This window comes from Myxine glutinosa, chromosome 2 (genome assembly GCF_964187855.1).
Source record: "Myxine glutinosa chromosome 2, kmMyxGlut1.1, whole genome shotgun sequence".
In the NCBI taxonomy this organism is placed as follows: Eukaryota; Metazoa; Chordata; class Myxini; order Myxiniformes; family Myxinidae; genus Myxine; species Myxine glutinosa.
Window position 1 is genome coordinate 147,974,672 of NC_136262.1, and position 27,887 is coordinate 148,002,558.

A 27,887-nucleotide genomic window follows, 5' to 3' on the forward strand; every position below is an offset into this window, starting at 1 on the left:
TAGCTCATCTCTGCTCGACGAACCTAACCAATCTCGTGCTCTGCGGGGCGTGGCCTCTCGGACCTGCCGCTTGTATTCTCACCCATGTCAATGTTATCAGCGGTAGTGTTTGATGCCTGATTTCTGGTTGGTTTTTTAATTATTGTGTTTAATGGGTGATATCTGGCTAGGTGTCTCGTACGGTGTCATCAGGAACAAAGGAATAGATTACAGAGGCAACTACACACGGGATTAATTTAGCAATAATCCCTCGCTAATTAACTAGCCCCACCTCTCTGATCGGGACTAAGATAAGATCGCCTTCATCACTTCCCGTCTGGACTACTGCAATAGCCTCCTTTATGGTTCACCCTCAACAATCACCAATAAACTCCAATACATTCAGAACTCCGCTGCCCGTCTACTCACCCATTCCCGGACCCGTGACCACATCACCCCCGTCCTTTACAAGCTTCACTGGCTCCCCATCTCCCAGAGAATCCAGTACAAAATCCTCCTCTTGACCTACAAAGCCCTCCATAACCTGGCCCCATCCTACCTGGCTGACCTCCTCTCCAGACACACTCCCACCCGCAACCTCTGCTCTGCTGGTACCAACCTCCTGACCCCCCCCCCCCCATCCGGACCAAATTTAGATCCTGGGGGGACAGGGCCTTCTCCATCGCTGCTCCCACCCTCTGGAACTCGCTACCTCACACCATCAGAGACTCCTCCTCACTCACCACATTCAAAACATCACTCAAGACCCACCTGTTCAACACTGCATTCAACATTTAACCCACAGCATTTAACCCCTGACTATCTCCTCTCCTTCTCCCTCCTTTGTGCTTTGAATATTTCCCTATTGATTCTTCTTTTTTTGCAATTGTTTTTATGTTTTGCTATGCATTATGTTTTGCACTCTGTCAAAGCGTCTTTGGGCTTCCTGAAAAGCGCTATATAAAATAAATGCATTATTATTATTATTATTATTATTATAAGATACAGGTTTACTCGACATCCGGTCTACACAAATTCCCTACTTATGGTACATCGAGGTTTCTTCTTCTTCACGTCAATTGGAGCACACTATTCTATGTAATCTACCTGGATTAAGGTTTCCCTATCCCCCACAAATGTAACAATACTGTCATGGCCAAAAATATTGGCACCCTTGCACTTTTTTCAAATAATGCACCATTTCTTCCAGAAAATTGTTGAAATTAAGAAATATTTTGTTGTTCACATATGTATTACTTTGGTTTGCAGTGGAACAAAACAAAAAATGCTGATAAAAATTAGTAAATCTTAGCTTAATCCACAAAGAAATCCTAAAATGGCCCAGACAATATTATTGGCACCTTTTAGAAGTTGTTAGAAATAATTAGATTTCAAGCAGGTGATACTCCTTTTTCTATGGAAGTGAACTCACCTTTGGTGAGTTGCAGGTGCCTGCAATATAACAATCACTCATTCAACCAGTTTGAATGGAGAAAAGGAGTCATTCTGCTGTTTTTTGTCAGTGTGTACTGCAATGAGCATGGAGGAAGGAAATAAAACCAGATAATTTTCTGAAGAGGTCAGATACAAGATTGTAGCCAAGCATGGACACCCTCAAGGTGACAAGTCCATCTCCAGAGACCTTGATGTTCCTATGTCCACCGTACGCAATGTTATCAGGAGGTTTAAGGCCTATGGCACTGCAGCCAACCTCCCTGGGCGTGGCTGCAAGAGAAAACTTGATCGAAGATTGTGGCGAAATATTGTTTGAATGGTGGAGAAAGCACCTCGATCAACTGCCAAACAGATTCAAGCTGACCTTCAGACACAAGGTACGATAGTTTCAACTCGCACCATCCGTCGCCAACTCGATGAAAGGGGGTTCTATGGTAGGAGACCCAGGAGGACTCCACTGCTGAGAAAGCCCAACTGGAGTTTTCCAAAACACACCTGAACAAGCCAAACTCCTTCTGGGAGAATATCCTGTGGACAGATGAGGCCAAATTCGAGTTTTTGGGAAAGCACATCATCTCTATGTTTGCAGAAAACAAAATGAAGGCTTCAAAGAAAAGAACACCTTCCCTAAAGTCAAACATGTGGAAGACAGGTTTAATGTGGGTGGGTCCGGTCTGCGAGAGGACGCTGGCGTTATTTGTTCGCCGCTTCTCCGACTGGGTCATTGTATATAGTCTGCTTTTCTGGTGGTCGTGGCGGCTTTTTGGCCGTTAGGTCTACTCTCTGCTCGGTCCCGGCTCTGCTCCCGGCTTTGCCTGCCCGGCTCTTCCACCGTTGACTCAGGCCCGCTCCCGGGGCATCTTGCGCCTCTCCTACCCTTTGCTGTCTTGTTTGCGGCTGCGGTTGCGCGTGGACGAGGGCGGTTTGCCGCTGGAACACCACGAGGCCGGGGTGAGCAAGACGCCCGGTTTGCCGCTGCGTCCTTTGCTGTCTTGGTTTGCGGCTGCGGTCGTTTGCCGCTGCGGCCTTTGCCGTCTTGGTTTGCGGCTGCGGTCGTTTGCTGTCTTTGTTTGCGGCTACGGTCGTTTGCCGCTGCGGCCATTGCTGTCTTGGTTTGCGGCTGCGATCATTTGCCGCTGCGGCCTTTCCTGTCTTGGTTTGCTGCTGCGGTTGTTGAGCCCGGCCTGCACGTCCTTGGCCTTCACGTCCTGCACGTCCCGCACTGGCAAGGCCTGCTCGTCCTCCTCGGCCTTGGCCTCGTCCTCGTCCCCTTCGCTCCTGCCTGGCATGGCTCTAAGGTACTCCGCCGCAAGGCTTCTTCTGCTCAACACTCACTCCACCCCATCATGCATCTCTGCAATCAAATACCACGGACTCCTGCGACGACCCAGATACATTCGTAGAGGCTCCGGTCGCAAGTTTGTTTACTTACAAACAGGTCACTCCATTCCCATACTCTGGTCAGCTCAGCGCACTCCCACTCATCGACTACGTCATCACAGCAACGCACACGATCGCGCCTCCTGTCTGCAAACCCTGGCAAAATCACCCGAGTTCATCCCCACCGTACAAAGCAACATGAAGCTCACTCTGTTCAATACCCGGTCCCTCAACAAGAAAAGCCACATCCTGAACGACTACATTCTGGACAATAAACTGGACTTACTCTGTCTCACTGAAACCTGGCAACAACCTCTGGACTACTTCTCACTCACCCTCACTACACCCAATGGATATTCATACATCAATAAACCACGCTCGGAGGGCCGAGGTGGTGGAATTGCTGTAATTCACCGACAAGACATCAAGACCAGCCTCATCTCCATCTCATCTGTTCCATCATTTGAACACCTGGCTTTTAAACTCTCTGGTCACACACAGTCAGTCATGGCAGTCGTCTACCGCCCTCCCAAACCACACCCATCATTCCTGTCTGACCTCTCTTACTTTCTGACCCAGCTCTGTTCCTTCTCCCCCTCAATCCTCCTCCTCGGTGATTTCAATATCCACATGGACTCCACTGACTCCACAATAACCACTGACTTTACTGATTTACTCACCTGCTTTAACCTCACTCAACATGTCAACTTTCCTACCCATAACCGTGGTCACATTCTCGACCTTGTCTGCTCTACTGGACTAATTTTGCACCATCTCTCTAGCTCCGACCTCACCCTCTCTGACCACTTCGCCATCACTATGACCATCAACATCCCCACCCCAGCACCAAGGCATTATCGCATTATCAACTTCCATAAACTAAACTCTCTTTCACCTACCTAATTCTCATCCACCCTCTCTGAAAAAATGTCCACTTCTCCTTTCGTTGACCTCCACACCCCTTCTGACCTCACTGACTACTACAACCACACTCTCTCATTCTGCCTCGACCAGCTTGCGCCGAAAAAAACCAAAACAGTTTCTTTCACCCATTCTGCTTCCTGGTTTACCCCTGAACTCTGCCTGATGAAAACTCGTGCTCGCCAACTTGAAAGACTCCGTCCGCAATAAAACAGGTCTCACAATTCACTCCCAAGCCTACAAGGACCACCTGCAGCACTACAAAGATGCCCTCTCCCGCGCCCGCTCCGCCTACTACTCTCAAATTATCCACTCTCGCTCCGGAAACCCAAAAGCACTCTTCTCTACAATAAACAAACTCCTCAGCCCCCTGAACACCACCACCCAGTCATTCACAGTAGACAACTGCATCTCCTTCCTTTCATTCTTCCAATGCAAAATTGACAACATCTACAACAGCTTAACCACCACCGCACCTGCTCCCCCTCAAACCACCTGCCCCCCCTTATCCTGCCAACCCCTGTCTCAGTTCTCCCCAGTCTCCCCTACTGACCTCTCTGAACTCCTCATAGGAATGAAAACTGCCACCTGCACTCTGGACCCCATCCCCTCCAGCTTTGTCAAGGCCTCCCTTCCTGCTCTCTCTCCACTTATCACTGCAACAATAAACTCCTCCTTGTCTACAGGCATCGTCCCACCGTCCCTCAAAATTGCTGCTGTTACCCCCATTCTGAAAAAAACCTGGACTCAACCCTGACACCCTAAATAACTTCAGACCCATCTCCAACCTACCCTTTCTGTCAAAAGTTTTGGAATGCGCTGTAGCCACTCAACTCAAACATCACCTCTCTGCCAATAACCTGTATGAAACATTCCAATCCGGATTCCGCTCCAACCACAGTACTGAAACTGCTCTCCTCAAAATCACCAACGACCTTCTCCTCTCCTCTGACGCCGGCAACCTCAACATTCTCATCCTCCTCGACCTCAGCGCCGCCTTTGACACCATCGATCACACCATCCTCATCACCCGACTTGAAACCACCTTTAACATTACCGGCACTGCCCTCTCTTGGATCAAATCTTACCTCTCTGACAGATGCCAGTTCATCTCCATCAACAACTGCAAATCCCCCACTGCTCCCCTCCCCCAAGGTGTCCCCAAGATTCAGTTCTCGTCCCCCTCCTCTTCATCCTGTACCTGTCCCCCCTTGGTCACTTAATCCGCCGTCATGGTCTCCAATTCCACTGCTTCGCCGATGACATCCAGCTTTTCATCTCCACCAAGTCAATCTCCACCACCACCCACTCTATCCTGACAAACTGCATCACTGAAATAAAATCCTGGCTTCAAATCAACTTCCTCAAACTTAACTATGATAAATCTGAAATAATCATCATTGGCCCAAAAACGCTCACCAAATCCACCCATAACTTCGCCCTCAACATTGACGGTTTCCCAGTATCCACCTCCCCTCACATCCGGAATCTTGGCATCATCTTTGATCAAACCCTCTCCTTCGACAAATACACTAAACAAATCACAAAGACAGCCTTCTTTCACCTGAAAAACATCGCCCGTCTCCGTCCATCCCTCTCCTCCACGGCTGCAGAAACCCTCATCCACGCCTTCATCACCTCCCGTCTGGACTACTGCAACAGCCTCCTCTATGGTTCACCCTCAATAATCATCAATAAACTCCAATACATTCAGAACTCCGCTGCCCGTCTACTCACCCATTCCCGGACCCGTGACCACATCACCCCCGTCCTTTATAAGCTTCACTGGCTCCCCATCCTCCAGAGAATCCAGTACAAAATCCTCCTCTTGACCTACAAAGCCCTCCATAACCTGGCCTCTTCCTACCTGCCGGCCCTCCTCTCCAGACACACTCCCACCCGAAACCTCCGCTCTGCTGACGCCAACCTCCCCCCCCCCCCCCCCCATCCCCCCATCCAGACCAAATTCAGATCCTGGGGGGACAGGCCCTCTCCATCGCTGCTCCCACCCTCTGGAACTCACGACCTCACACCATCAGAGACTCCTCCTCACTCACCACATTCAAAACATCACTCAAGACCCACCTGTTCAACACTGCATTCAACATTTAACCCACAGCATTTAACCCCCGACTATCTCTTCTCCTTCTCCTTCCTTTTGCTTTGATTATTTACCTATTTATTTTTGTCTTTTTGCACTTGTTTTTTGTACTCTGTCAAAGCGTCTTTGGGCTTCTTGAAAAGCGCTATATAAAATAAATGTATTATTATTATTATTATTATTATTAAACATGAAGGAGGTTTAGTGATGTTTTGGGGTTTCTGTGCTGCCTCTGGCACTGGGTGCCTAGAATGTGTGCATGGCATCATGAAATCAGGAGATTACCAAGGCATTTTGGAGCACTGTTCAACCCAGTTTCAGAAAGCTGGGTCTCCATCGAAGGTCATGGGACTTGCAGCAGGAAAATGACCCCAAACACACTTCAAAAAGCACCCAGGAATGGTTCAAGACAAAACACTAGACTGTTCTGAAGTGGCCAGAAATGAGTCCAGATCTAAATCCCATTGAACACCTGTGGGGAGATCTGAAAACAGTAGTTGGGAGAAGGCACCCTTCAAATCCGGGAGAACTGGAGCAGTTTGCACAAAAAGAGTGTGTCAAACTGCCAGTACAGAGGCATTGGAAGCGCTTGACTGCAGTTATTTTGTCCAAAGGCCGTGCCACCAAATATTAAGGCTAGGGTGTCAATAATTTGGTGAATGCCATTTCTTTTTATTTTCTGATTTAAAAGGATATATTAAGTTCTGAATCAAAAACAAAGGTTCTGTTATATTAACAGTGAAATAAAGAATTGTGGAGACCAAATACTTTTGTCAATGTCTACTTTTTGTTTGCGAAAATTGAGTTATTTGAAAAATGTGCAAGGGTGCGAATATTTTTTGCCACGACTGTAAATATATATGTATAATGTATGTATATGTGTATATATATGTATATGTATGTATATGTGTAACAGTTACATTGCCCGATTACGGTAACATCTTGCTTTGAATTTGAAACTCATAAAGAGAAACAACCTGACCATTGTATAGCACATCCAATTCATTTAATAATGCACATTTTGACTGCACACACTTGCAAAATACAACAATTATTTAATTTCATATCAGAGGAAAATATCCAAGTTATTTTCCAAGTTGACAGCCAAACCTGGCTTGACTCGGACTCGGCTCGGAAGTGCAACTCCCCAAGTTCTAGTACAACACTACTTTAATGTATTTAATTTGTTTTAGAATGCCCTGAAACTAAATGAACTTTCCAAGGCAAAGCAAGTCGAGTTAAAAGTCGTGCACTTATGGCTTGCATGGAAAAGCTTGGTTACAGACCATCGTGCTGTTGTTCCGCTCTTCAAATGTGTGTGATTGATATCTGAATATCGATTTCCCTTACCATTCTCATTCCTGTGAAATGGTTTTCATTCTTGCCAAAAGCGATCAATAATGCCGACGTAAAACGTTCAATGCACGTCTCGCATTTTTCTTTTTCACTTTTCCATATCGTTTTGAACATTTCTATTTCTCTCGAGTCTGCCACACTTGTCCCAGGAGACCCCTGCATTTTCTTGCCCAGACGTTTGTGTTGTTTTACGTTCTCCTTGTGTGTTTTCCATCTTTCGTGTTGGACATCTTTGTGGATTTGATGGTGACAATAATAGTTAGGAATATGGGGTTTCATAATTTACTGTATTTGGTAAAGAATATGTTTTTGATACATTAGAACCAAAGGGAGTGGTTTGGGGGGTGGGGGGGGTGTTGCGTTTTCATTCCTTTCACCCTAATTATACAATTTCTCACACTGATGTGTGAACATGATGCTTTAGACTCATTCAGGAGTTGAGGGGGAGGTAGTGGAGGGTATTGTTAGCTTATCTAGAATTGAAATTTCAGATAAGGTATTGTCATCGTGTACTGTGCGTCTGTCCATCTCCTATATCGACTTTTCCGGCCAAACCACTGGGCTGATCCGGCTGAAATGTGGCAGCAAGTTTCCGCTCCTGACTGGTAATGGAGATTGCAAAGCTCATTCCGGTCACGTGTCTGGAAGTGTGTCAAAATGTTGGACTTCGTAAATTCCTTCAAAAATATTTATCTCCAGATCCACCAGTCAGAATGCAACCAAATTTGGGTGACACCATTAGACCAGGGTAGAGATGTTGCAACATGCAGAAACCTGGGGGGCGGGAGGGAAGGGGAAGGCAAAGTTTGGAAAAAGCAGAGGGTGCAAGACCAGAAAGGAGGTGGTAGAAGACAGAGAGAGACCACCAGACCCATATGTAGTGTGAAAGTGATGGACCTTGAGGCCCAGCTTCATCGTGTTAGATTCCACTGATCTTGAGGGTCTTGGTTTTCACGGCGTCAAGCTGAGCTTGGTGCGTGGCAGGAGCATTCTCGTTTTGAAAAACTATCGTTTATCCAACGATAAACTACTGTTCTCATTGAAGCCGATTGGCATTTTGACACGACTCTGTGCTATGGTGGTCTGCTGAGACCCTGATGGTGTTTGTCATCCTGCAACCTCCATTGGACATGTCATCTCCACCATCATCCCGCCACAGACATTGAGGAACACAGCATTGCTGCCAGCGGTAATCTGGCTCTTCCATACCTGTGCAATTATTTAGACTACAGTCATTATGCACACAGTCTGTCCATGTGGAACTCTGGGCCTGCTACAGGTATTGTAAGTTTAGTATTTTTACTTGAATAACATGATATGATAAAAGAAGGTTAAGATTTGTTCATGTGCTTTGATCCTCATTTTATTCCTGGGGTGAAATGTGAGGATTTGCATTATTGTAATGATGAGTCAGCTTTTATAGCATGGTATTTCATCTGTGGCCTAGTTTGGCTTCTACGTGTTTCAGTCTTGCAAGTTGTTGATTGGCTACATTCTCGTGGCCATGATGCTCACCCATGGACCTGGGTTAGCCTTCTGGCCTCACCTGGACCGTCTCAAGCTGGGTCACTTGACAATAAGCTTTTTTGCTGTTGATACAATTTTATGCATGTCACCATTATGTGTTTACTTAGAAATGCAAGATTATGACATTCCGTTGGACCCATTTTCCATCGTGGACATTGTACTTTTTTAACTGTTCGCCTCCGTTACACATTATTTGTCAACCTTGTGTGTGTGTGTGTGTGTGTGTGTGTGTGTGTGTGTGTGTGTGTGTGTGTGTGTGTGTGTGTGTGTGTGTGTGTGTGTGTGTGTGAAATAAACATTTTGTATTAATTTTTGGTTCTTTGGTATATTTAGATGTCTTTGAAGGACTTCAACATAATGAGCTCCTAAAGAATATACTGGGTTTGTCGTACTCCTCCTTCAGACAGCCACCATTGTCTGACTTACTAAGAATACTCGTTGATTTAGTTTTTTCTGGTTGCCTTTTGCTCTTTTCTTTTTGACATTTGCATTGATTTATTGGTGTGTCTCCTTACAAAGGTGAGCGGCTTTCAGCTGGCCACACTGGCAGGCCCCATCTGCGAGGAGCCAATGAGGGGCGTGTGCTTCTCTCTCGAACGCTGGGAGACCCGTGGTGTTCAAACGGTCCGATCTGTCTCAGAAGGGATCGCAGAAGTTAAGTTGGCGAGTCTACCATCAGGGGATGAGCAGCAGTCCGACACCGATTCAGAATGCGGCAGATCCACGGCAAAGGAGGGCGGCAGTGTGGCCGGAAGCGAGCGTTCAGATGAGGGCATCAGAAGCGACAGATATGGGTCTTGCTCTGGTCAACTCATCTCTACAATGAAGGATGCTTGTCGTTTTGCTTTCCAAATGAAACCGCAGCGAATGATGGCAGCCATGTATACCTGTGAAATCCAGGCAACAGCCGACGTACTCGGTAAGTCTGGCCCTGAGCTGTGGGGTGTTGGCTGCAATGTTTTAATCCATCGATTTATGTTCTAACATACTGTGAACTTTGTATTCCTTTAGGATCAGCATATTGTCCAATTTCTCGCTATTTTATTTCCTTATACTTTGGGATCATCATTCCAACCTCCCCCTTTTTTGTGAATATGTTTTTGTTTTTCAGAGTTATTTTGTCCTCCATGGCAAAGCCCAACTTATTGTCAAAGTGCCAACGCCTGAATTCATTTTTCAACAAGATGTGTCACGTGATCTTCCAAGCAAATTTTGACGCAATAATTGATGCAATGAATCCTTTTTGGCATTTTACCTTTTAACCATTGATAGATCCGGTAAATGGATGCAGTTTGATCATGAAACGTACCAGGTCCATGGGTTTTATTTTTCCTTCGTGATGTTGAAAGCAATACGTCATGAACACGACATCGTTATTTAAACTTTTCCGAACAAGAGTGACAGTGTTGATTGCAGCTAGGTTATTGAAAATGAGGCTGAAATGCATGCGGTGCAATGTAGTGAAGAAGAAGTCTTCAACACCTTGACTCTGCGTACACAGGAATTTCCCAAATGGCAAGACTGGCAGTCTGCCATGGCTTTTCCAGTGGATTCTAAATCTATTCCAGTTGGATTTCCTGACAGACGAAGATACTCCCATTTCATGTGTGAAAAATGTTTACTTTCGCAAATTGTTCGTTTTGAGAACTAAAAAGCTGAAAAGTGAAAATTCTCCTCCTCGGCCTTGTTCTCCTTGTTTTGGAAACGATTTGTTTTCTCAACACCAATCAATCCCACACTTCTATGACTGTTCTGTTTGGCCCGAAAGCACTCAAATGGTATTTGCAAGGCCGGAGACCACTGCTTGAGTATCAATTTGGTGCAGGTTAGATTGTCTAATGGTATTACATTGTGCTTGATTGACATTGTGCCAATATGAGCTTGGCCTTTATTTACAGAAGATTTAAATGGGTGGGAAATTGCATGTTCAAAGGAATCTATATCCTGGTGCGTTCAGGCTCGCTGAAGAGTTAAAGTTTCTCGATCCACACCACAAACATGCAACAGTGGATTTTCTCCATCAACACCACAAACATCCAACAGTGGATTTTCTCCATCAACACCACAAACATCCAAAAGTGGATTTTCTCCATCAACACCACAAACATCCAACAGTGGATTTTCTCCATCAACACCACAAACATCCAACAGTGGATTTTCTCCATCAACACCACAAACATCCAACAGTGGAGTTTCTCCATCAACACCACAAACATCCAACAGTGGATTTTCTCCATCAACACCACAAACATGAAACAGTGGAGTTTCTCCATCAACGCCACAAACATCCAACAGTGGAGTTTCTCCATCAACACCACAAACATCCAACAGTGGATTTTCTCCATCAACACCACAAACATCCAACAGTGGATTTTCTCCATCAACACCACAAACATCCAACAGTGGAGTTTCTCCATCAACACCACAAACATGAAACAGTGGAGTTTCTCCATCAACGCCACAAACATCCAACAGTGGAGTTTCTCCATCAACACCACAAACATCCAACAGTGGAGTTTCTCCATCAACACCACAAACATCCAACAGTGGATTTTCTCCATCAACACCACAAACATCCAACAGTGGAGTTCCTCCATCAACACCACAAACATCCAACAGTGGATTTTCTCCATCAACACCACAAACATCCAACAGTGGAGTTTCTCCATCAACACCACAAACATCCATCAGTGGAGTTCCTCCATCAACACCACAAACATCCAACAGTGGATTTTCTCCATCAACGCCACAAACATCCAACAGTGGAGTTTCTCCATCAACACCACAAACATGCAACAGTGGAGTTTCTCCATCAACACCACAAACATCAAACTGTGGATTTTCTTGATCAACACCACAAAAATCAAACTGTGGCTTTTCTCGATCAACACCACAAACATCAAACAGTGGATTTTCTCCATCAACGCCACAAACATCAAACAGTGGAGTTTCTCCATCAACGCCACAAACATCAAACAGTGGATTTTCTCCATCAACACCACAAACATCCAACAGTGGATTTTCTCGATCAACACCACAAATATCAAACAGTGGATTTTCTCCATCAACACCACAAACATCAAACAGTGGATTTTCTCCATCAACACCACAAACATCCAACAGTGGATTTTCGCCATCAACACCACAAACATCAACAACAACACAACATGCATTTTAAAGGCCATTTTCCCTGCTAGAGCGGGGGTTAGCCTTGCGGTCCCCATGACAATCTTCTCCATTTTGCCCTATTTTCTGCATCTCTCCTTGTTAACCCCCTTGCCCGCATTTCTTCTTCCACCATCTTTAGCCAAGTCTTTCTCGGTCTTCCCCGTCTTCTACTTCCTTCTACATTCATTTCCATCACTCTTCCCAACCAGTCACTTTCATCCTTCCTCAACACATGACCAAACCATCTCAACCTGTTCCTCTTTACAGCATCAATCACAGGCTCTATTCCCATCATCTTTCGCAATTCATCATTTGTCTTCCTCTCTCTCAACGATACTCCGCACATCCGTCGAACCATTCGCATTTCCACCCTTTCCAACCTTCGTTGCTGCTCTGCGTTCATTACCCATGTCTCGCTCCCAAAAATCATAACTCTTCTCACACATGCAGCATACACCTTTCCCTTCAGCTTCAACGACACTCCCCTCATCATCAGCACGCCACTCAATTCCCGAAACTTCTTCCATGCACATCTCACTCGAGCAACCGTTGCCGAGTCTGATCCACCTTCTCCATTCAGCATGTCTCCGAGGTAGCAAAATGTTTTCATACCTTCCAGCCTCATGCCGTCTCCAAGATCCAACTCAACATTTCCTCCATCTGCAGCTCCCTCTGTGCACACCTTACATTTGAATGTAGCTGCCACACTGGTTAATGACCCTCTCAGACCACTACATTTTTGATGAATCCACTCAGCGCACATTGTACACTGAATGGAGCTCACTCCGACACCCTTCCTACACACAGCACAGGGCCACTTCCCAGTTCTTTCCACCTCACCACATGCTTTACCACTTGCCATCACCTTTGTCTTTCCGATATTCACCTTCAGACCTTTTGTCTCCATACATTCCTTCCACGTGTTCATCTTTTCCTTAAGTCCATCCATACTTTCCGCAATCAACACCAGATCATCTGCATACAACAACTCCCACGGTAAACCCTCCTTTACGTTCTGAGCTAGCACCTCCATCACAGCTACAAATAGTAGTGGACTTAGTACCGACCCCTGATGCACTCCCACCTTCACCTCAAACTCACCACTGTTCCCGTCCTTCGTCCTTACAGCTGTGCGCGCTCTTTTGTACATTGCCATCACTACTCTGATCAACCATTCCTCTACTCCTAACTTCCTCAATGCCCATGTCAATACTTTGCATGGAACCCGATCGAATGTTTTCTCCAGATCAACAAACCCAAGAAACAACTTCTTCCTCTTCTCCATGTACTTCTCCTGCAACTGCCTCACAATGAAAAGCGCGTCTGTCGTTCCTCTTCCTGGCATGAATCCAAACTGCATTTCGTCGATCTTCACTTTCTTCCTTATCCTCCTCTCCAACACCCTTTCCAATACCTTCATTCCATGCTCCAATAACTTTATCGCTCGGTACGAGCCACACTCCAGAGGGTCACCTTTCCCCTTGTATAGAGGGACGAGGGTACTCAGTTCCCAATCCACTGGAATGCGGCCTTCTTTCACCACCAGATTACAGATCTCTGTCATTCTCTTCACACCCCAACTTCCTGCTGCCTTCAACATATCTCCCACAACTCTCGTCGGCCCTCCCGCTGTTCTACCCTTCATTGCTTTTATCGCTTCCTCAACTTCCTTCTCAGTTATCTTCTCTGCCGGTCCTAAAACTGGGTTACTCTCTATGTTGCCATCCCGTTCATTCTCTGTATTCAACAGCATTTCCACATATCTTTTCCATCTTCCTTTAATTCCATCTGGGTCGACAACGATTTGTCCCACTTCATCCTTCAAGCAACTCACCCCCATCACATCACACCTCTCTTTCGCTATCTGCTTTGCAATCCTGAATACTGCTTTCTGACCTTCTTCCGAATCCAAGCGTTCTCCGAACATTTTCCTACATGCCTCCTGCGCCTTTGCTACCTCTTTCTTTGCAGCCTTCCTGGCTGCCTTATAACTTTCATGCTCTGCTGTTTCTGCTCCCGTACCCTTCGCCTTCTGCCACTCCTTGAACTTCTTCCTCTTCTCGTCAATCCTCTTTCCAACTTCATCATCCCACCACCATGTTTCCGAGTGCCTCGGTGGTCCTTTTGTCCATCCACATACCTCACCAACGGCTCCCAACAGACTAGCTTTCATTGACATCCAACCACTTTCAAGCTCAACCACATCATCCTCGACCCTACTCAGCCTCTCTTTTAATGCCTCCCTTACTGTCACCTCTTTCAACCTCCACAGTCCACACCTTCATTCTCGGTTGGTACTTCACCCGCCGAGCTCTCCTCGCACCTTTCACCCTTACGTCGCAGACAACCAAGTGGTGCTGTGAAACAGCCTCCTCCCCCGGGATCACCTTTGTGTCCCGGAGGTGCCCCCTATCTCGCCTACGCACCATCAGGTAGTCAACGGTTGTCGTCGACCCACCTGACGTGCATGGAACAAGCTTATTACCCTCTTTCTGGAACTGAGTATTACAAATCAACAAATCAGCTCCATCAGCAAACTCCAAAATCCTTTCACCTTCTCCATTTCTCACACCATATCCGTAACCCCCATGAACTCCGTCAAAACCATCCATACTCCTTCCCACATGTCCATTTAGGTCTCCTCCTACCACAACAACTTCCTCATCTTTCACGTTTTCCATCAGCTTCTCTATCGCACACCAGAACTTGTCCTTCTCTTCATCGCTTCGACCAACCTGCGGAGCATATCCCGAGATGACGTTCACCAAGAGCTTTCCAATCATCATTTTCACCATCATCTACCTATCACTCACTCTGGTCACACTCACCACACTGTCTACAAACTCCTCAGAAAACAGGACACCAACACCATTCACGCCCTCCAGGCACCCTTGCCACACAAACTTGTATTTCTGTCCCTGCCTACCCTTCACCATTCTCACACCACTTCCCTTCCATCTCGTCTCTTGCACACAACATATGTCCACTCTTCTTCTGACCAATACTTCCACCACTTCTCCTGATCTCCCTGTCATTGTCCCTACATTCCATGTCCCAAACCTCAGAAACCGATCTCCACTTCGAGCTGTACCCTGCCCACATGTTGTTGTAATTGTCATGGTTCTCTTTTTGAGGCAATGTTTTTATGGCCGGATGCCCTTCCTGACGCCAACCCTCTTAGTCGCCTCTTACGACACGCAGGGATACGGCGTACCTATTCTTATCCAGGGTACACACTGGGAAACGTTTAAAACATGGAAATTCGGCGGGGGGGGGGGGGGGGGGGTGGTGGCGTCAGCATCACGGCTGCGGTTTAAACATATTTAAATAAATATTTAAACAAAACCATGAAAAACAATCTGGGAAAAGTCTCTAAGTGAGAACTTGGATTTGAGAAAGCAGGGGCAGAGGTGAATGAAGCAGGAGCAACACCACAAATATCAAACAGTGGAGTTTCTCCATCAACACCACAAACATCAAACTGGATTTTCTCCATCAACACCACAAACATCAAACAGTGGATTTTCTCCATCAACACCACAAACATCAAACAGTGGATTTTCTCCATCAACACCACAAATATCAAACAGTGGAGTTTCTCCATCAACACCACAAACATCAAACAGTGGAGTTTCTCCATCAACACCACAAACATCAAACAGTGGATTTTCTCGATCAACACCACAAACATGCAACAGTGGAGTTTCTCGATCAACACCACAAATATCAAACAGTGGAGTTACTCCATCAACACCACAAACATCAAACAGTGGATTTTCTCCATCACCACCACAAACACCAAACAGTGGAGTTTCTTGATCAACACCACAAATATCAAACAGTGGAGTTTCTCCATCAACACCACAAACATCCAACAGTGGATTTTCGCCATCAACACCACAAACATCAAACAGTGGATTTTCTCGATCAACACCACAAATATCAAACAGTGGAGTTTCTCCATCAACGCCACAAACATCAAACAGTGGAGTTTCTCCATCAACGCCACAAACATCAAGCAGTGGATTTTCTCCATCAACACCACAAACATCAAACAGTGGATTTTCTCCATCAACGCCACAAACATCAAACAGTGGATTTTCTCCATCAACACCACAAACATCAAACAGTGGAGTTTCTCGATCAACGCCACAAACATCAAACAGTGGAGTTTCTCGATCAACACCACAAATATCAAACAGTGGATTTTCTCCATCAACACCACAAACATCAAACAGTGGATTTTCTCGATCAACACCACAAATATCAAACAGTGGAGTTTCTCCATCAACACCACAAACATCAAACAGGGATTTTCGCCATCAACACCACAATCGTCAAACAGTGGAGTTTCTCCATCAACACCACAAACATCAAACAGTGGATTTTCGCCATCAACACCACAAACATCAAACAGTGGAGTTTCTCCATCAACACCACAAACATAAAACAGTGGATTTTCTTGCTCAACACCACAAACATCCAACAGTGGAGTTTCTCCATCAACACCACAAACATCAAACAGTGGATTTTCTCGATCAACACCACAAACACCAAACAGTGGAGTTTCTCATAATTCACCGATAAGAGTTTCTGTTCATCGTATTAGTTTGTGAGTGAACATCAACTCAACGGTTTGGGCTACCTGTTTGGGCCTGTGGTCTCGGCTCGGTTTTCCTTTGTGGGCTGGTCCTGTATACAAGGAACTGGCGGACCGAGAGTGTGAGGCTTAGCGGTTTTCAAAACGTGGATCTCGAGCATGGGAGTCGTGCAGCATACTTGTTCGAGCGTGATGAGGGTCGAACTGAGTGGCTTTTGATCTGTGATTTTTGCACCACAACTGGGTGATTTTTTTTTTTTGGTGAAAAGCATTTACTTGTAAGCTTAAGCAATAATTTAATGTATTATAAGGAGAGCAGGACATAAGGAAGGGGAGAGCAAGGAGTGGAGGGAGGGAGGAAGGGAAGAGTGAGGGGGTGAGTGAGCTCCTCCATTCGAGTGATTGAGAAACTCCATTCAAGTGAGTGGTGTGAAGTCGGGAATAGTGACGAGGGGCGAGTTGAGGACTTGGTCACATTTTACATTATGCGAATGTTCTGCAGAGACTTTGAAAAGTGATTAAACCATTTCAGTTGACTTTTTGGTGTTCCCATCCGAATACCTCCTGCTCATTATAGCTCATTATATGAGTACTTGGATCTCACATTCAACATCCTCGTATTATTAATTTGTCCATCATAACCCAATGTCCTTGTACTTGCTCAACATTAACCTTCTTTCTCGTCTGTCCACGGGTCGGGTAGGTTTTAGATTTTACCTGTCCCGTCAAACATCGCACCTGTTCAACTATTCGTACTGCAAGCATGTTGGGAGATAACATTATGCTTATTTGAAGGTCACAAGATGAAGCTGTGAAGAAAGCAATAAAGCTCATTGTATAAGGAAGAATGACGCGAATACGTCATAAAAAAAGACATGGATTGAAAATGTAAAGGAAGATATGGAATGTTTGGGTTTGTTTGAAATTGAAATTGACGCAATGGATCGACCATACCGATGGCGATACTGTTACAAAGAGTCCACCAGTATGAGGGCCTCATATGCAAGAGGTGGCCATACAATTTCTAACTTATGTCACATTGTTTTAAACTTTAGAGGAAGCCATGCCCGAAGTGTCGCATCAAATATTTTAATACGTGTGTTGCTTCACTGACCATATCTATTGAAAGCCAAAAGTTATCCAGTTTGGTATTTTGTGGAGCCATTCCTGATGAGGATTTAATTACAAATTCGATCTGCTGGATGCATCGGAAGACATTTGGGGGAAGTTTGGATTTTGATTGTATAATAATTGGTATAGCCATTGCATATCAGAAACGAGGCGCATCATTGCCATTGAGACATAATCCACGTGGGTAGAATTTCCTTTTTTCTGTCTTATTTACTTGTCTGTCCTTGTCTGTCTGACACACAATGGCCAACTTCAAATTTTGCCATGCCATAGTTGACGTCCACAAGCAAGTGCTCACAGACACGATTGCTTCGTTTGCCAACACGACTTCAGCACAGCAAACTTCTGTGCGGTTCCGTCCATTGAATTTAACAAGCATCTGTACAGCATGTGGAGTCATATCACGGGCAACTTCTGTGCTCCTCCATCTAATACTTTCCTAATAGCATTGATGCTGTACTGATTATTATTAGTCCAATTTTAATGTCTGAATGAGGATACGATGTGGACCTGATTATCCTTTTTGTATTGTTTATGGGGCACCATTTTCAACCTGTCTGTGTGTGTTTGTGCCCCGACCAGGCAAGGTGTATGCTGTGCTGTCTCGCCGAGAGGGCCGCGTGATATGCGAGGAGATGAGACAGGGATCTGCCGTCTTCTCCATCCGAGCCTCCCTGCCTGTGGCCGAGAGCTTTGGATTCGCTGAGGAGATCCGTAAGCGGACCAGTGGCCTCGCAAGCCCACAGCTCGTGTTCAGCCATTGGGAGGTGAGTGGCAATGTTCCTTCAAATCTGTCTTCTTATTTTTCTGTTCTCATTTCGATGGTACCTTCTAACCTGGTGTTGGCTTAGCGGTTAGGGTGCCGGCTTGGGATCCTAGGATCCTGGGTTCGAATCCCGGTCGATCGCTGAATTAACGCCAGGGGGGTTGACTCAGCCTGTCATCCTTCCGAGGTCGGCAAATTGAGTACCAGCTTGCTGGGATGAATGATCCCGGTGTGCACCCCGGTTTACAATAGGTACACCGTATCCCTGCGCATCGTAAGAGGCGACCAAGGGTTGGCGTCAGGAAGGGCATCCAGCCATAAAAACATTGCCTCAAACAGGGAACCATGATTGTCATGGGGCCCGCAAGGTTAACCCCCGCTCTAGCGGGGAAAATGGCCTTAAAACGATCATTCATTTCGATGGTACCTTGGAAAAAGATGGGCGGGAGTGGTTGGTGGTGGGATGGGTAGGGGGTGAAAGAGGTGAGGAGTGGGTGTAGGTTAGTTTATTTAAACCATTCTGATCTGGGGGTAAAGTGGGAATTAAATATCTTACCATGTATTGGTGTACAATTCCCACATTTTGTGTACATAGTATTATGTTGATGAAATCAAGATGGATTATCAGTGGAATGCAATGCTGTTTGATTTGCTTGGTAAAACCGACGGAACGAGTCGAAAAGCTTTGCCGGAATGGCGTGTTGCAGCAAACAGGAAAATGGGATTTTCCTGGGATGCCCATTTCCTTGGCTGGGTTTTAATTGCAACCACGTGTGTTTGCAAGCAAAGAAGGGCCGGGTCACAGGTCATGGTTTTTTTGGAGGTGAAACTTGACTCGTTTGCAGCCAGGCAGGAAGTCTGGGAAGACGACAGGCAAGCGTAGCCTCGGCCGGCCATCATGCCAAGCAGTGCGGAGGAAGTGCCGCCTACAGTAAAAATAACCAATTCGAGTCATTGTCAAAATCGATGTCGTTCCACATGGAATGGTTCGTCATTAGTGGACAGGATTTGGTTTATTAACTTTATGGAGTGGAGTTTATAAACTTGTTTGCAATTTTTATGCCAAACCTGCTCTCAATTGGTGGAAAATTCTGCTCAGGGGGACATTGGCAATCGATGTCCCCCAGGGCCAAGCGGCACATTCTATGATGGATGTGATTTTAATTTATTTAATTATTCAGTTTTATTTTGAATGAAATTAAATGTGAATGCTGTAAATGGCAGTTTTGACCATTCCAGCTGCATCCTCATTTAATTTGGGGGATTTATGTTTCAAAGTCACGCGTTCATCTGCAGTCTTAAATGTAGTGTCAAGTATGACAGTTTGGTGCAAAGGTGCATGCTTACTTTTGAGACATCCAGTCTGGGTTTGATTCCCATCCCGACTATAAACCGTCATGCCATAATTGCGACATGCGACATCACTCGGAGACCCAAGCCAAGCTTCTTTGGCCGGATGTTGCATCACATTGTGCTGACCCTCGAATGGATGTTAAACTTGCTTTCCAGTCTAGTGGTAGCATTAGTTGGGGGATGGAAATCCCATGGTGTCTTTCGTGAAAAGTCGGCAAGTTATTGCCAGCCCAGTCAAACATCATGCCGAGATAGCCCGTTCGTGAAAAAGTTTTGCCAAAAATGTTCCCTGGCTGCTCTTTCAAGAAATTGGGGAATCCTCTTCTTCTTCTTCTGTATGCAGCACTTGCCTACAGGTAACATAGTTTGCCGGGGGTGTTGCTTTGCCGATGATGCAGTTGCCCTTGTTGGTTAGAGCAGGAATTTGTAATTTGGCCAGGGTGCCGGCGACAACTCGTCCACTCCTCACGAAGGACACAGTGGGATATTTAACGTCCATCAACGAATGCCGGCAGAGGGAACGCCCAGCTTAATGTCAATTCAACGCATGGATGACTCACGCTTCCTGTGACAGTTTATACCTCGGCTGAGATTTTAATCCAGGCTTGGCACCTCAAAGATGGGTTTGCATACCTGTATGCCATCCTGCCAGCCAATATTGGGAATAATTATATCCATTAAGTACTGGTCGTAGTGATATTGTGTGGGATAGATATTGCGCCTTTACTTTTCAAGCAATCCAACGTTTTACTCTTCCTTTAAAAGAGAGTAGACGTATGAAATCTACATCTTTTTCACTGAACTTGTGTTTATTTGCCGCACATACTTCTAACTTCTAAAAGTGAATTTAATGTGTGGAATCCTTTGGGACAGTGTCAAGTTACCAACCCAATGACATGTTCTTGTAAAAGATGCTGTGGCAGTGTGGCATCTTTCAACCCAACCTGATTCCAGATGGAACAGTTGGACTTACATCCACTCTAAAACGCAGTGTGCTCCATGATGCAGTTCCTGTGCTGACATGGAACATGCACGCAGGTTGTGGGATCAGATTTCCCCTGCTATCTTTTCCAGGATCAGATAGCTTCAAAGGCTTGCCAAACCCAGGATGTAATCAACCAAACATTCTTCCTCTTCCTCCTCTTCTATTCCCATGTTCTTTGGGGTTGGCTGAGGAAAGTTTTTGGCTCAAGTCTTTCACGAGCCAACTATCCAGGACTGATGCTTGACGAAGCAGTTGAGGCTGGAATTTGGAACTTGGCAATGGTGCCAGCGATAGGTGGGATCTTCCGGAGGGACAACGTGGGGTCCATAATGTCCATCAACTAATGCCGGCAGACAGGACGCCCAGTTTAACGTCAATCCAAGGGACGGCACACATTGATGAATCACCCTGCCTGTTGAACACCAGGATGACAGTTTATAGCTGGGTCTGGATTCAAACCCAGGCCAGACAGCTTAGAGCCAAGTGTGCAAACCTCCAGTCTAGTCCATCCTGCCAGCCCATCGACCAAACAGTTACAGTCACGTGAAAAAGTAAGTACACCCCATGTAAAGTTTTGACTTTTTCAACATATTTCAACATACAGCTATTTGATCTTCATTTCAACAATATTGATAGATAAAGGTGATATAATATAACAAATATCGTGAAACATTTACATTTTGTAGACCATTGTATACTTTAAATAAACATAAATGCAAATTTCGCATGTGGAAAAAGGAAGTACACCTCTACATTTATCACTACTTCAAATACCTAAAATTAGAATCAGGTGCACCAGCTCAGGTGTAAATGATTAGAACATCGTTAGAGAGGATCTTGGAGGAACCTGTCTTATTTAAACCTCAGACATTTAGTTTCGTTTGCTCTTTGTTGTTGAAGTGTGCGGCATCACCATGCCTAGATCAAAAGAGCTCTCTGAGGCCTTCAGAAACAAGGTTATAGATGCCTACGAGTCTGGGAAGGGATTTAAAAAGATCTCCAAACAATTTAAAAGATCTCCAAACAATTTAAAATCATTCGACTGTCCTGAAGATCATCTACAAGTGGGGAAGATTCCAAACAACTGCCAACTTGTTCAAGCCAGGCCGCCCCAGCAAGTTCAGCCCAAGAGCAGCCGGCAAGATGCTGAAAAGTCTCTAAGAACCCCAGAATGTCATCACGGGACCTACAGTTAGCTCTTGCCACTGTTGATGTCAAAGTGCACGAGTCTACCATTAGAAAGAGGCTGCACAAATTTGATCTACATGGGAGGTGTGCCAGGAGGAAACCTTTGCTGTCCAGAAAGAACATCAGGGCAAGACTAAAGTTTGCCAATGAACACCTAGGCAAAGACCAGCACTTCTGGAACAATGTGCTCTGGACAGATGAGTCAAAGGTAGAGCTATTTGGCCACAGTACCAGAAGACATGTTTGGCGAAAACCAAAGACAGCATTTGACCACAAGAACCTGATACCAACTGTAAAGCATGGTGGTGGAAATATTATGGTTTGGGGCAGCTTTGCTGCATCAGGGCCTGGGCAGCTCACCATCATAGAATCCACTATGAATTCTTCATTGTACCAGAGGGTGCTTGAGGATAATGTGAGGCCATCTGTCCGAGAGTTGAAGCTCAACCGAAGGTGGACCTTGCAACATGACAATGACCCTAAACATACCAGTAAATCCACCAAGGAATGGCTGAAAAGAAAGAAATGGAGGGTTCTGGAATGGCCAAGTCAAAGCTGGGATCTAAATCCCATCGAGATGTTGTGGGGGGATTTGAAACGAGCTGTGGATGCAAGAAACCCCTCAAACATCGCACAGCTGAAAGAATTCTGCATGGAGGAGTGGGCAAAAATTTCTCCCAGTCGATGTCAGAGACTGGTAGACAGTTATAGTCAGGTTCACGATGTCAATAAATTATATTTCGTTCAAAATCATGGTAGATTAGCAAACCTATACATTTTTGGAAAGGTTATAGCATAAGGAAACTAAAAATCAATGTTTACATTTGGAGAGATACCTGTATGGCGGCCATTTTGGATTTTCAAAATGGCCACTGTAAAATACATATTTTGTTCTATTTCTGCCTCTAATTACCCTAAAAACTTTTAAAAATATACTAAACCTATATTTTCAGGGACAAGGAATCCAATGAAAGTATCAAATTAGTGCTATGGGGAATGGTAAGACACGAATCAAAGGTTTTGAATTGCAAAATACTGTCTTTATATTCGCGATAAGTTGCATAATCAAATACATGTTATCATTTTGTACAGGCAGTTAATAACATCAAAATGTGTCACAATAGTTCATATCACCAAACATACACAGGCAGTCAGCAAAATCATATATACACATGCAGTCAGTATAACTTCACATCTACACAGGCAGTCAATGACAAAATATACACAGGCAGTCAATGGCATCAAACATACACGATTACAGAATATGCCATTTCGAGTTCGTCATCACTGTCCTGTGTGTCGTATCCGACAATATAGTCCGCATCGTTTTCACAGTCCGTTCCACACAAGCAAAGGTCGGTCAAATTGATTGGCAAATCGAATTGGTCGAATGGTCGATCGAATTCGATGAATAGAATCGATCGAATTGGTCGAATGGTCGAATGGTCGATCGAAGCGATTGGTCGAATGGTCGAATTGGTCGAATGGAATTGGTCGATTGGTCGAATTGGTCGAATCGAATTGGTCGGAATTGGCAAATGTAAACATTGATTTTCAGATTTTCCATGTAATAACGTTTCCAAAAATGTATAGCTTTGCTAATCTACCATGATTTTGAACGAAAAAACATAGTGAACCTGACTATTATAAGAAACCCCTACTTGAGGTTGTTTCTGCCAAAGGGGGCAATACCACCTATTAGAGCCAAGGGTGTACTTACTTTTTCCACATGCGAAATTTGCATTGATGTTTATTTAAATTATACAATGGACTACAAAATGTAAATGTTTCATGATATTTCTTATATTATATCACTTTTATCTATCAATATTGTTGAAATGAAGATCAAATAGCTGTATGTTGAAATATGTTGAAAAAGTCAAAACTTTACATGGGGTGTACTTACTTTTTCACGCGACTGTATATAATATTCTGTGTAATATAATATTCTGTATGTATATTCTGTACGTGTATGTGTAATATAATATTCTGTGTTTATTTTGTGGCATTTGCAAATGCGACATCATTCCGTTCATTGTGGAATAATCCCATATTGTGGCATTTAACCCAATTTATTTTACTCGACAATTGAAAGCATCGATGCATAATGCAACATTCTCACACGTATGCAGTTTGGATTTTTGGATCCTTTCGATATTTCATCTCTCGATTCTGGTGCATGCAAATGTAACGCTCATTGCACCGTTAAGTACTGATTTATGAATATTTAAATGCAATAATTATAAGCGAGCATTTGTCTTTGCAAAATTGCACTGTTTAACTGTCTAATATGTGCCTCCATAATGTCGTAAAGTTGATTAATTTTCTGTTATCTTCAGTTCTACCGCCAGGCGCTCCTTTTTTTGACGTTTGGGGGTGGCGATTGCGACAGCGTGACCGACATTCGAATTCTGGGAGTCTTTCTCTGGGCGAACAAGTTCTCATTGCTCTCCAAGTCGCACAGATCCCCAAAGAATTATGCACATCTCGTAATCATTAGCCGTTGGCACTGGATTCTCAACCCGGGGGTAAGAGGGAAGTTTTAATTAAAAACAAAAAACAAAAAAAAGATAGGCGCAGAGCTTTCGTTCCTGGGCCTTCCGAGTTTAGCTTTGCGAGGTGTTATTGCCCGGCGCCTGCTCGAAAAGAGCGACGTAACACTGAGGTTCGAGTCCTCCCCAGCCCCAGCCGCACGCCAACCATCCCTCGCACCCAACTAGGGCTCCTTCAGAAAGGCTCGGTGGCTGGACATCTTGCATACGGCAGCTCCGGTGAATCTCCCTTCATCTCTTGGAGGCAATAAAATGTGTGTTCTCTTAATCCCGCTCCAGGCCTGCGGTGTGAAATTGAGCCTTCACACTAAATATTATATTGCCCTTTTCATGCGGCACACATGCCTTTGGTGGCATTTGAGAACAAAATGAAATACAGCGAACGGGTTTACGTTCTCCGAGGTGTGTAGCTTTAGGCTCCGAGGGCAACACCCAAATGTGCCTTTTTTATTGACAATTGCGAGCTCGTAAGTGCCACATCCCAGTGTTCTCAATCCTGTATGGCATGTGGACAAGCGGCGCGGGCCTGTTCGTTAGTTGTGACATTTGCTTCCTGAACATCACTCCGATCCGGAAAAAACCCCCGCAAAAGTGGATGCATCGTGTTTGTTTTGCCCATAAGCAAACGCAATCCGTATCGGTGCACGTGGACTGCCATCTTTGAGGAGACGATAATCGCGTGATGCTGCTTGCTGTCACAGTCGAGCCTTTTCTCATTCGCCCTGGAAGATGAACGAGCAGATACGGTGGACCCATCGGTCAGTGAGCGCTGCCACACAACCGGCGTGATATGTGGCACTTTGCACCGACAAAATGGACTCATCGGTCAGATGAGGCAGCCCAAAAAGGACCGTGTGAAAACCCTTCCTTATGATTGAAAGACTTATTTTCTCAACTGCCTGCTGGCATATACGTGTCATAAAGCACAAAAAGCCGCCTCGATTTCCGCAAAGTACATCGAGCTTTTGTGCTGAGGGATATACTCATATTGTAGTTTGCAACGAGTGGATGCTTCTGCTTTTTGTACAGTCTGCTCAGATGTGGCTTCCACGGATAATTGGCTTCTTTCGTTTCATTCTCCGCCGAACCTTTAATCTCCCTTTAACACCTTCACTTCAAGTGTGGAAGCAGTCGGTTTCAAAAGGCTTAATGATCGATTTATTTATTTATTTATTTTGCATACAAGATCGAGGCTCGTGAAAGAGCTAACATTAATCGCAAAAAGTCAAACCGACACATAAAACATATAATAAGGCGAGCAGTAGACAAGATGGGGAGAGAAGGGGAAGCACAAATACAACATTTGAGAGTAGGGACATCGAGAGATATGTGGGAGGGAGAGGGCTTGGGGGGAGGTGGGAGAGGTATAAAACATATGGACACTGCAAGGACTTCCAGGAAAGAAGTTGGAATTTCAAAAAAGTGGATCTGGGGTGAATTAGCATTATTGTAAGATTAGAATTATTGTAAGAAGTGTTGGTGGGGACCGACGGGGGAGTTTATTTTAATGAAAAGCAATGCATAGTTTTGCGGTTCATCCACAGCGTGGTGTGTTCCTTTCTCCAGGTCGTCACCAGTGACCCGTACTGGGTGCCCACGACAGAGGAAGAGTACTTGCACTTCGGTGAGAAGGCAGACTCGGAGACCCAAGCCAAGAAGTACGTGATGGCGGTCCGCAAGCGCAAGGGGCTGCTTGTTGAGGAGCAGGTAGTGGAGCACGCCGAGAAGCAGCGCACGCACGCACGTAAAAAGTGAGATTTGGGGGCGGCCGCAGGGAGCGGTGATGAGGCAGCACGAAGAGTAACAACTGATATAGATGGAGACATGGGTCACGACCTTGGCGGTTATGTGCGGTCACAAAAGCTTGATCACCAAACGGCCATGGACAGGTGCTTTACTCTATCGGTGACCTCGACAATTGATTTGAACGGTTAGTTAATCTCAAGCCAGACGTTCCAGTGGCGAGGCAGGTAAGTTACCTGCTCGAAGAGAAATATTTATTTTCGAAATGAAAACTGGGATGGAGACTGAGGCAGATTGCAAGAGTGACCCAACTTCGCATAACATTCAGGATTATCTATTTATTGTGTACGCAAGTGTTAGCAGAATTATTATCCCCCTTCGACTCCCCCCCCCCCCCCCTCCCAGGCCCCCAAAATCCCTCCCCATTCCCGTACACTCAATGATTCCCCTTCTCTTCCTTCATTACGTTCCTTTCTTCCTCGCATCATCCTCCCTTCTTTTCCTCTTCACATTTTATATTTCTCCATCGTCCCAAGCCTTGCATACATTATAAATAAATGACCACTTATCCCTTCAGAGAATAGCAATGTTTAGCTTCTGGGTTGTTGGATTTAATAATTTGATTTTTCAGCAAAGCCATATAGCTTTTATTTCAAGTACCGTATATAGCAGAGAAGACAATGTCGACAAGGTTATTGAGGGATTTTATGTTTCATTTTGTGCAGAAAAGATGCCTTGCATGCAATTTTTTAAGCTAACGACAAAACTCAAGATTCCTTTGTCACACAGGCCAGCGAAAGATAGTCCTGTTTGTTCTTTAACAATTCCTAGTGTTATTTCCAACAAATGACTGTGCTGTGTGCGTATTGTAAACGCCTGATAATAAAGGACGGCACAAACATGCTTCATTGTGTGTTCTTTTCACTCAAAACAAACGGTTTGGGGCCTTGCTGAAATAGTATTGTGCTTCGCTATCCTTCATCCTGAACCATTGGTTTGCTTCTTCCATACACTTTTATTTTCTTTTATCAAGCTTGTGTTTGCTTCGTCGAGTTAAATATGTCCATTTTTTTTACTTTGCTTTCATCGAACAAGGCCCATGTAGGAGTTTGTACATGTCATCTCATGTCCTTGTGTTGCGAAAGTCGTATCGATGTACTTTTGCACAATTGTAGTGTGTGTGTGTGTGTGTGTGTGTGTGTGTGTGTGTGTGTGTGTGTGTGTGTGTGTGTGTGTGTGTGTGTGTGTGTGTGTGTGTGTGTGTGTGTGTGTGTGTGTGTGTGTGTGTGTGTGTGTGTGTGTGTGTGTGTGTGTGTGTGTGTGTGTGTACTGAAACGCAAAAGAAACTTACCACCTTTGAAACCTTTAAATATCAACAATAACACTGCGTGTAGTAAATGTGTGAACTTATTTGTGGACAATAGTGTCCTCGCTGTCAGACAAAACGTTCACGGATGGTCACTTGAACCTTCAATGGTCACTTCATAGCACAGCTGTTGAACAGCCGTTTTGACTGTCAGTGATTAGCCAAGGGGTACGGGATGATTTTAATGAGCTGCACGTGATGTCTTGATATTGGCTTTAAAAAGGCCAGTGCAAAATGGGCATTTTGACCGAAAAATTTGACCATTTTGACCAACTTCAAAAAGACCGAAAACACAAAAGAAACTTACCACCTTTGA

The 27,887-nt window shown here is 44.9% G+C and overlaps 1 protein-coding gene across 7 annotated transcripts in view; it reads left to right on the forward strand.

Annotated features, from left to right (window-relative positions):
* EFL1 (elongation factor like GTPase 1) overlaps window positions 1-27,108 on the forward strand; it is a 233,633-nt gene extending 206,525 nt beyond the window's left edge. For all 7 annotated transcript variants that reach the window (XM_078771785.1, XM_078771786.1, XM_078771787.1 and 4 more), the window contains 3 exons: window positions 9,239-9,638; window positions 18,201-18,385; window positions 26,029-27,108. In XM_078771785.1, the coding sequence (XP_078627911.1) occupies window positions 9,239-9,638; window positions 18,201-18,385; window positions 26,029-26,217 (774 nt within the window). In that variant the 3' untranslated portion in view covers window positions 26,218-27,108. The remainder of the gene's footprint in view (window positions 1-9,238; window positions 9,639-18,200; window positions 18,386-26,028) is intronic.
* Window positions 27,109-27,887: the final 779 nt, after the last annotated feature.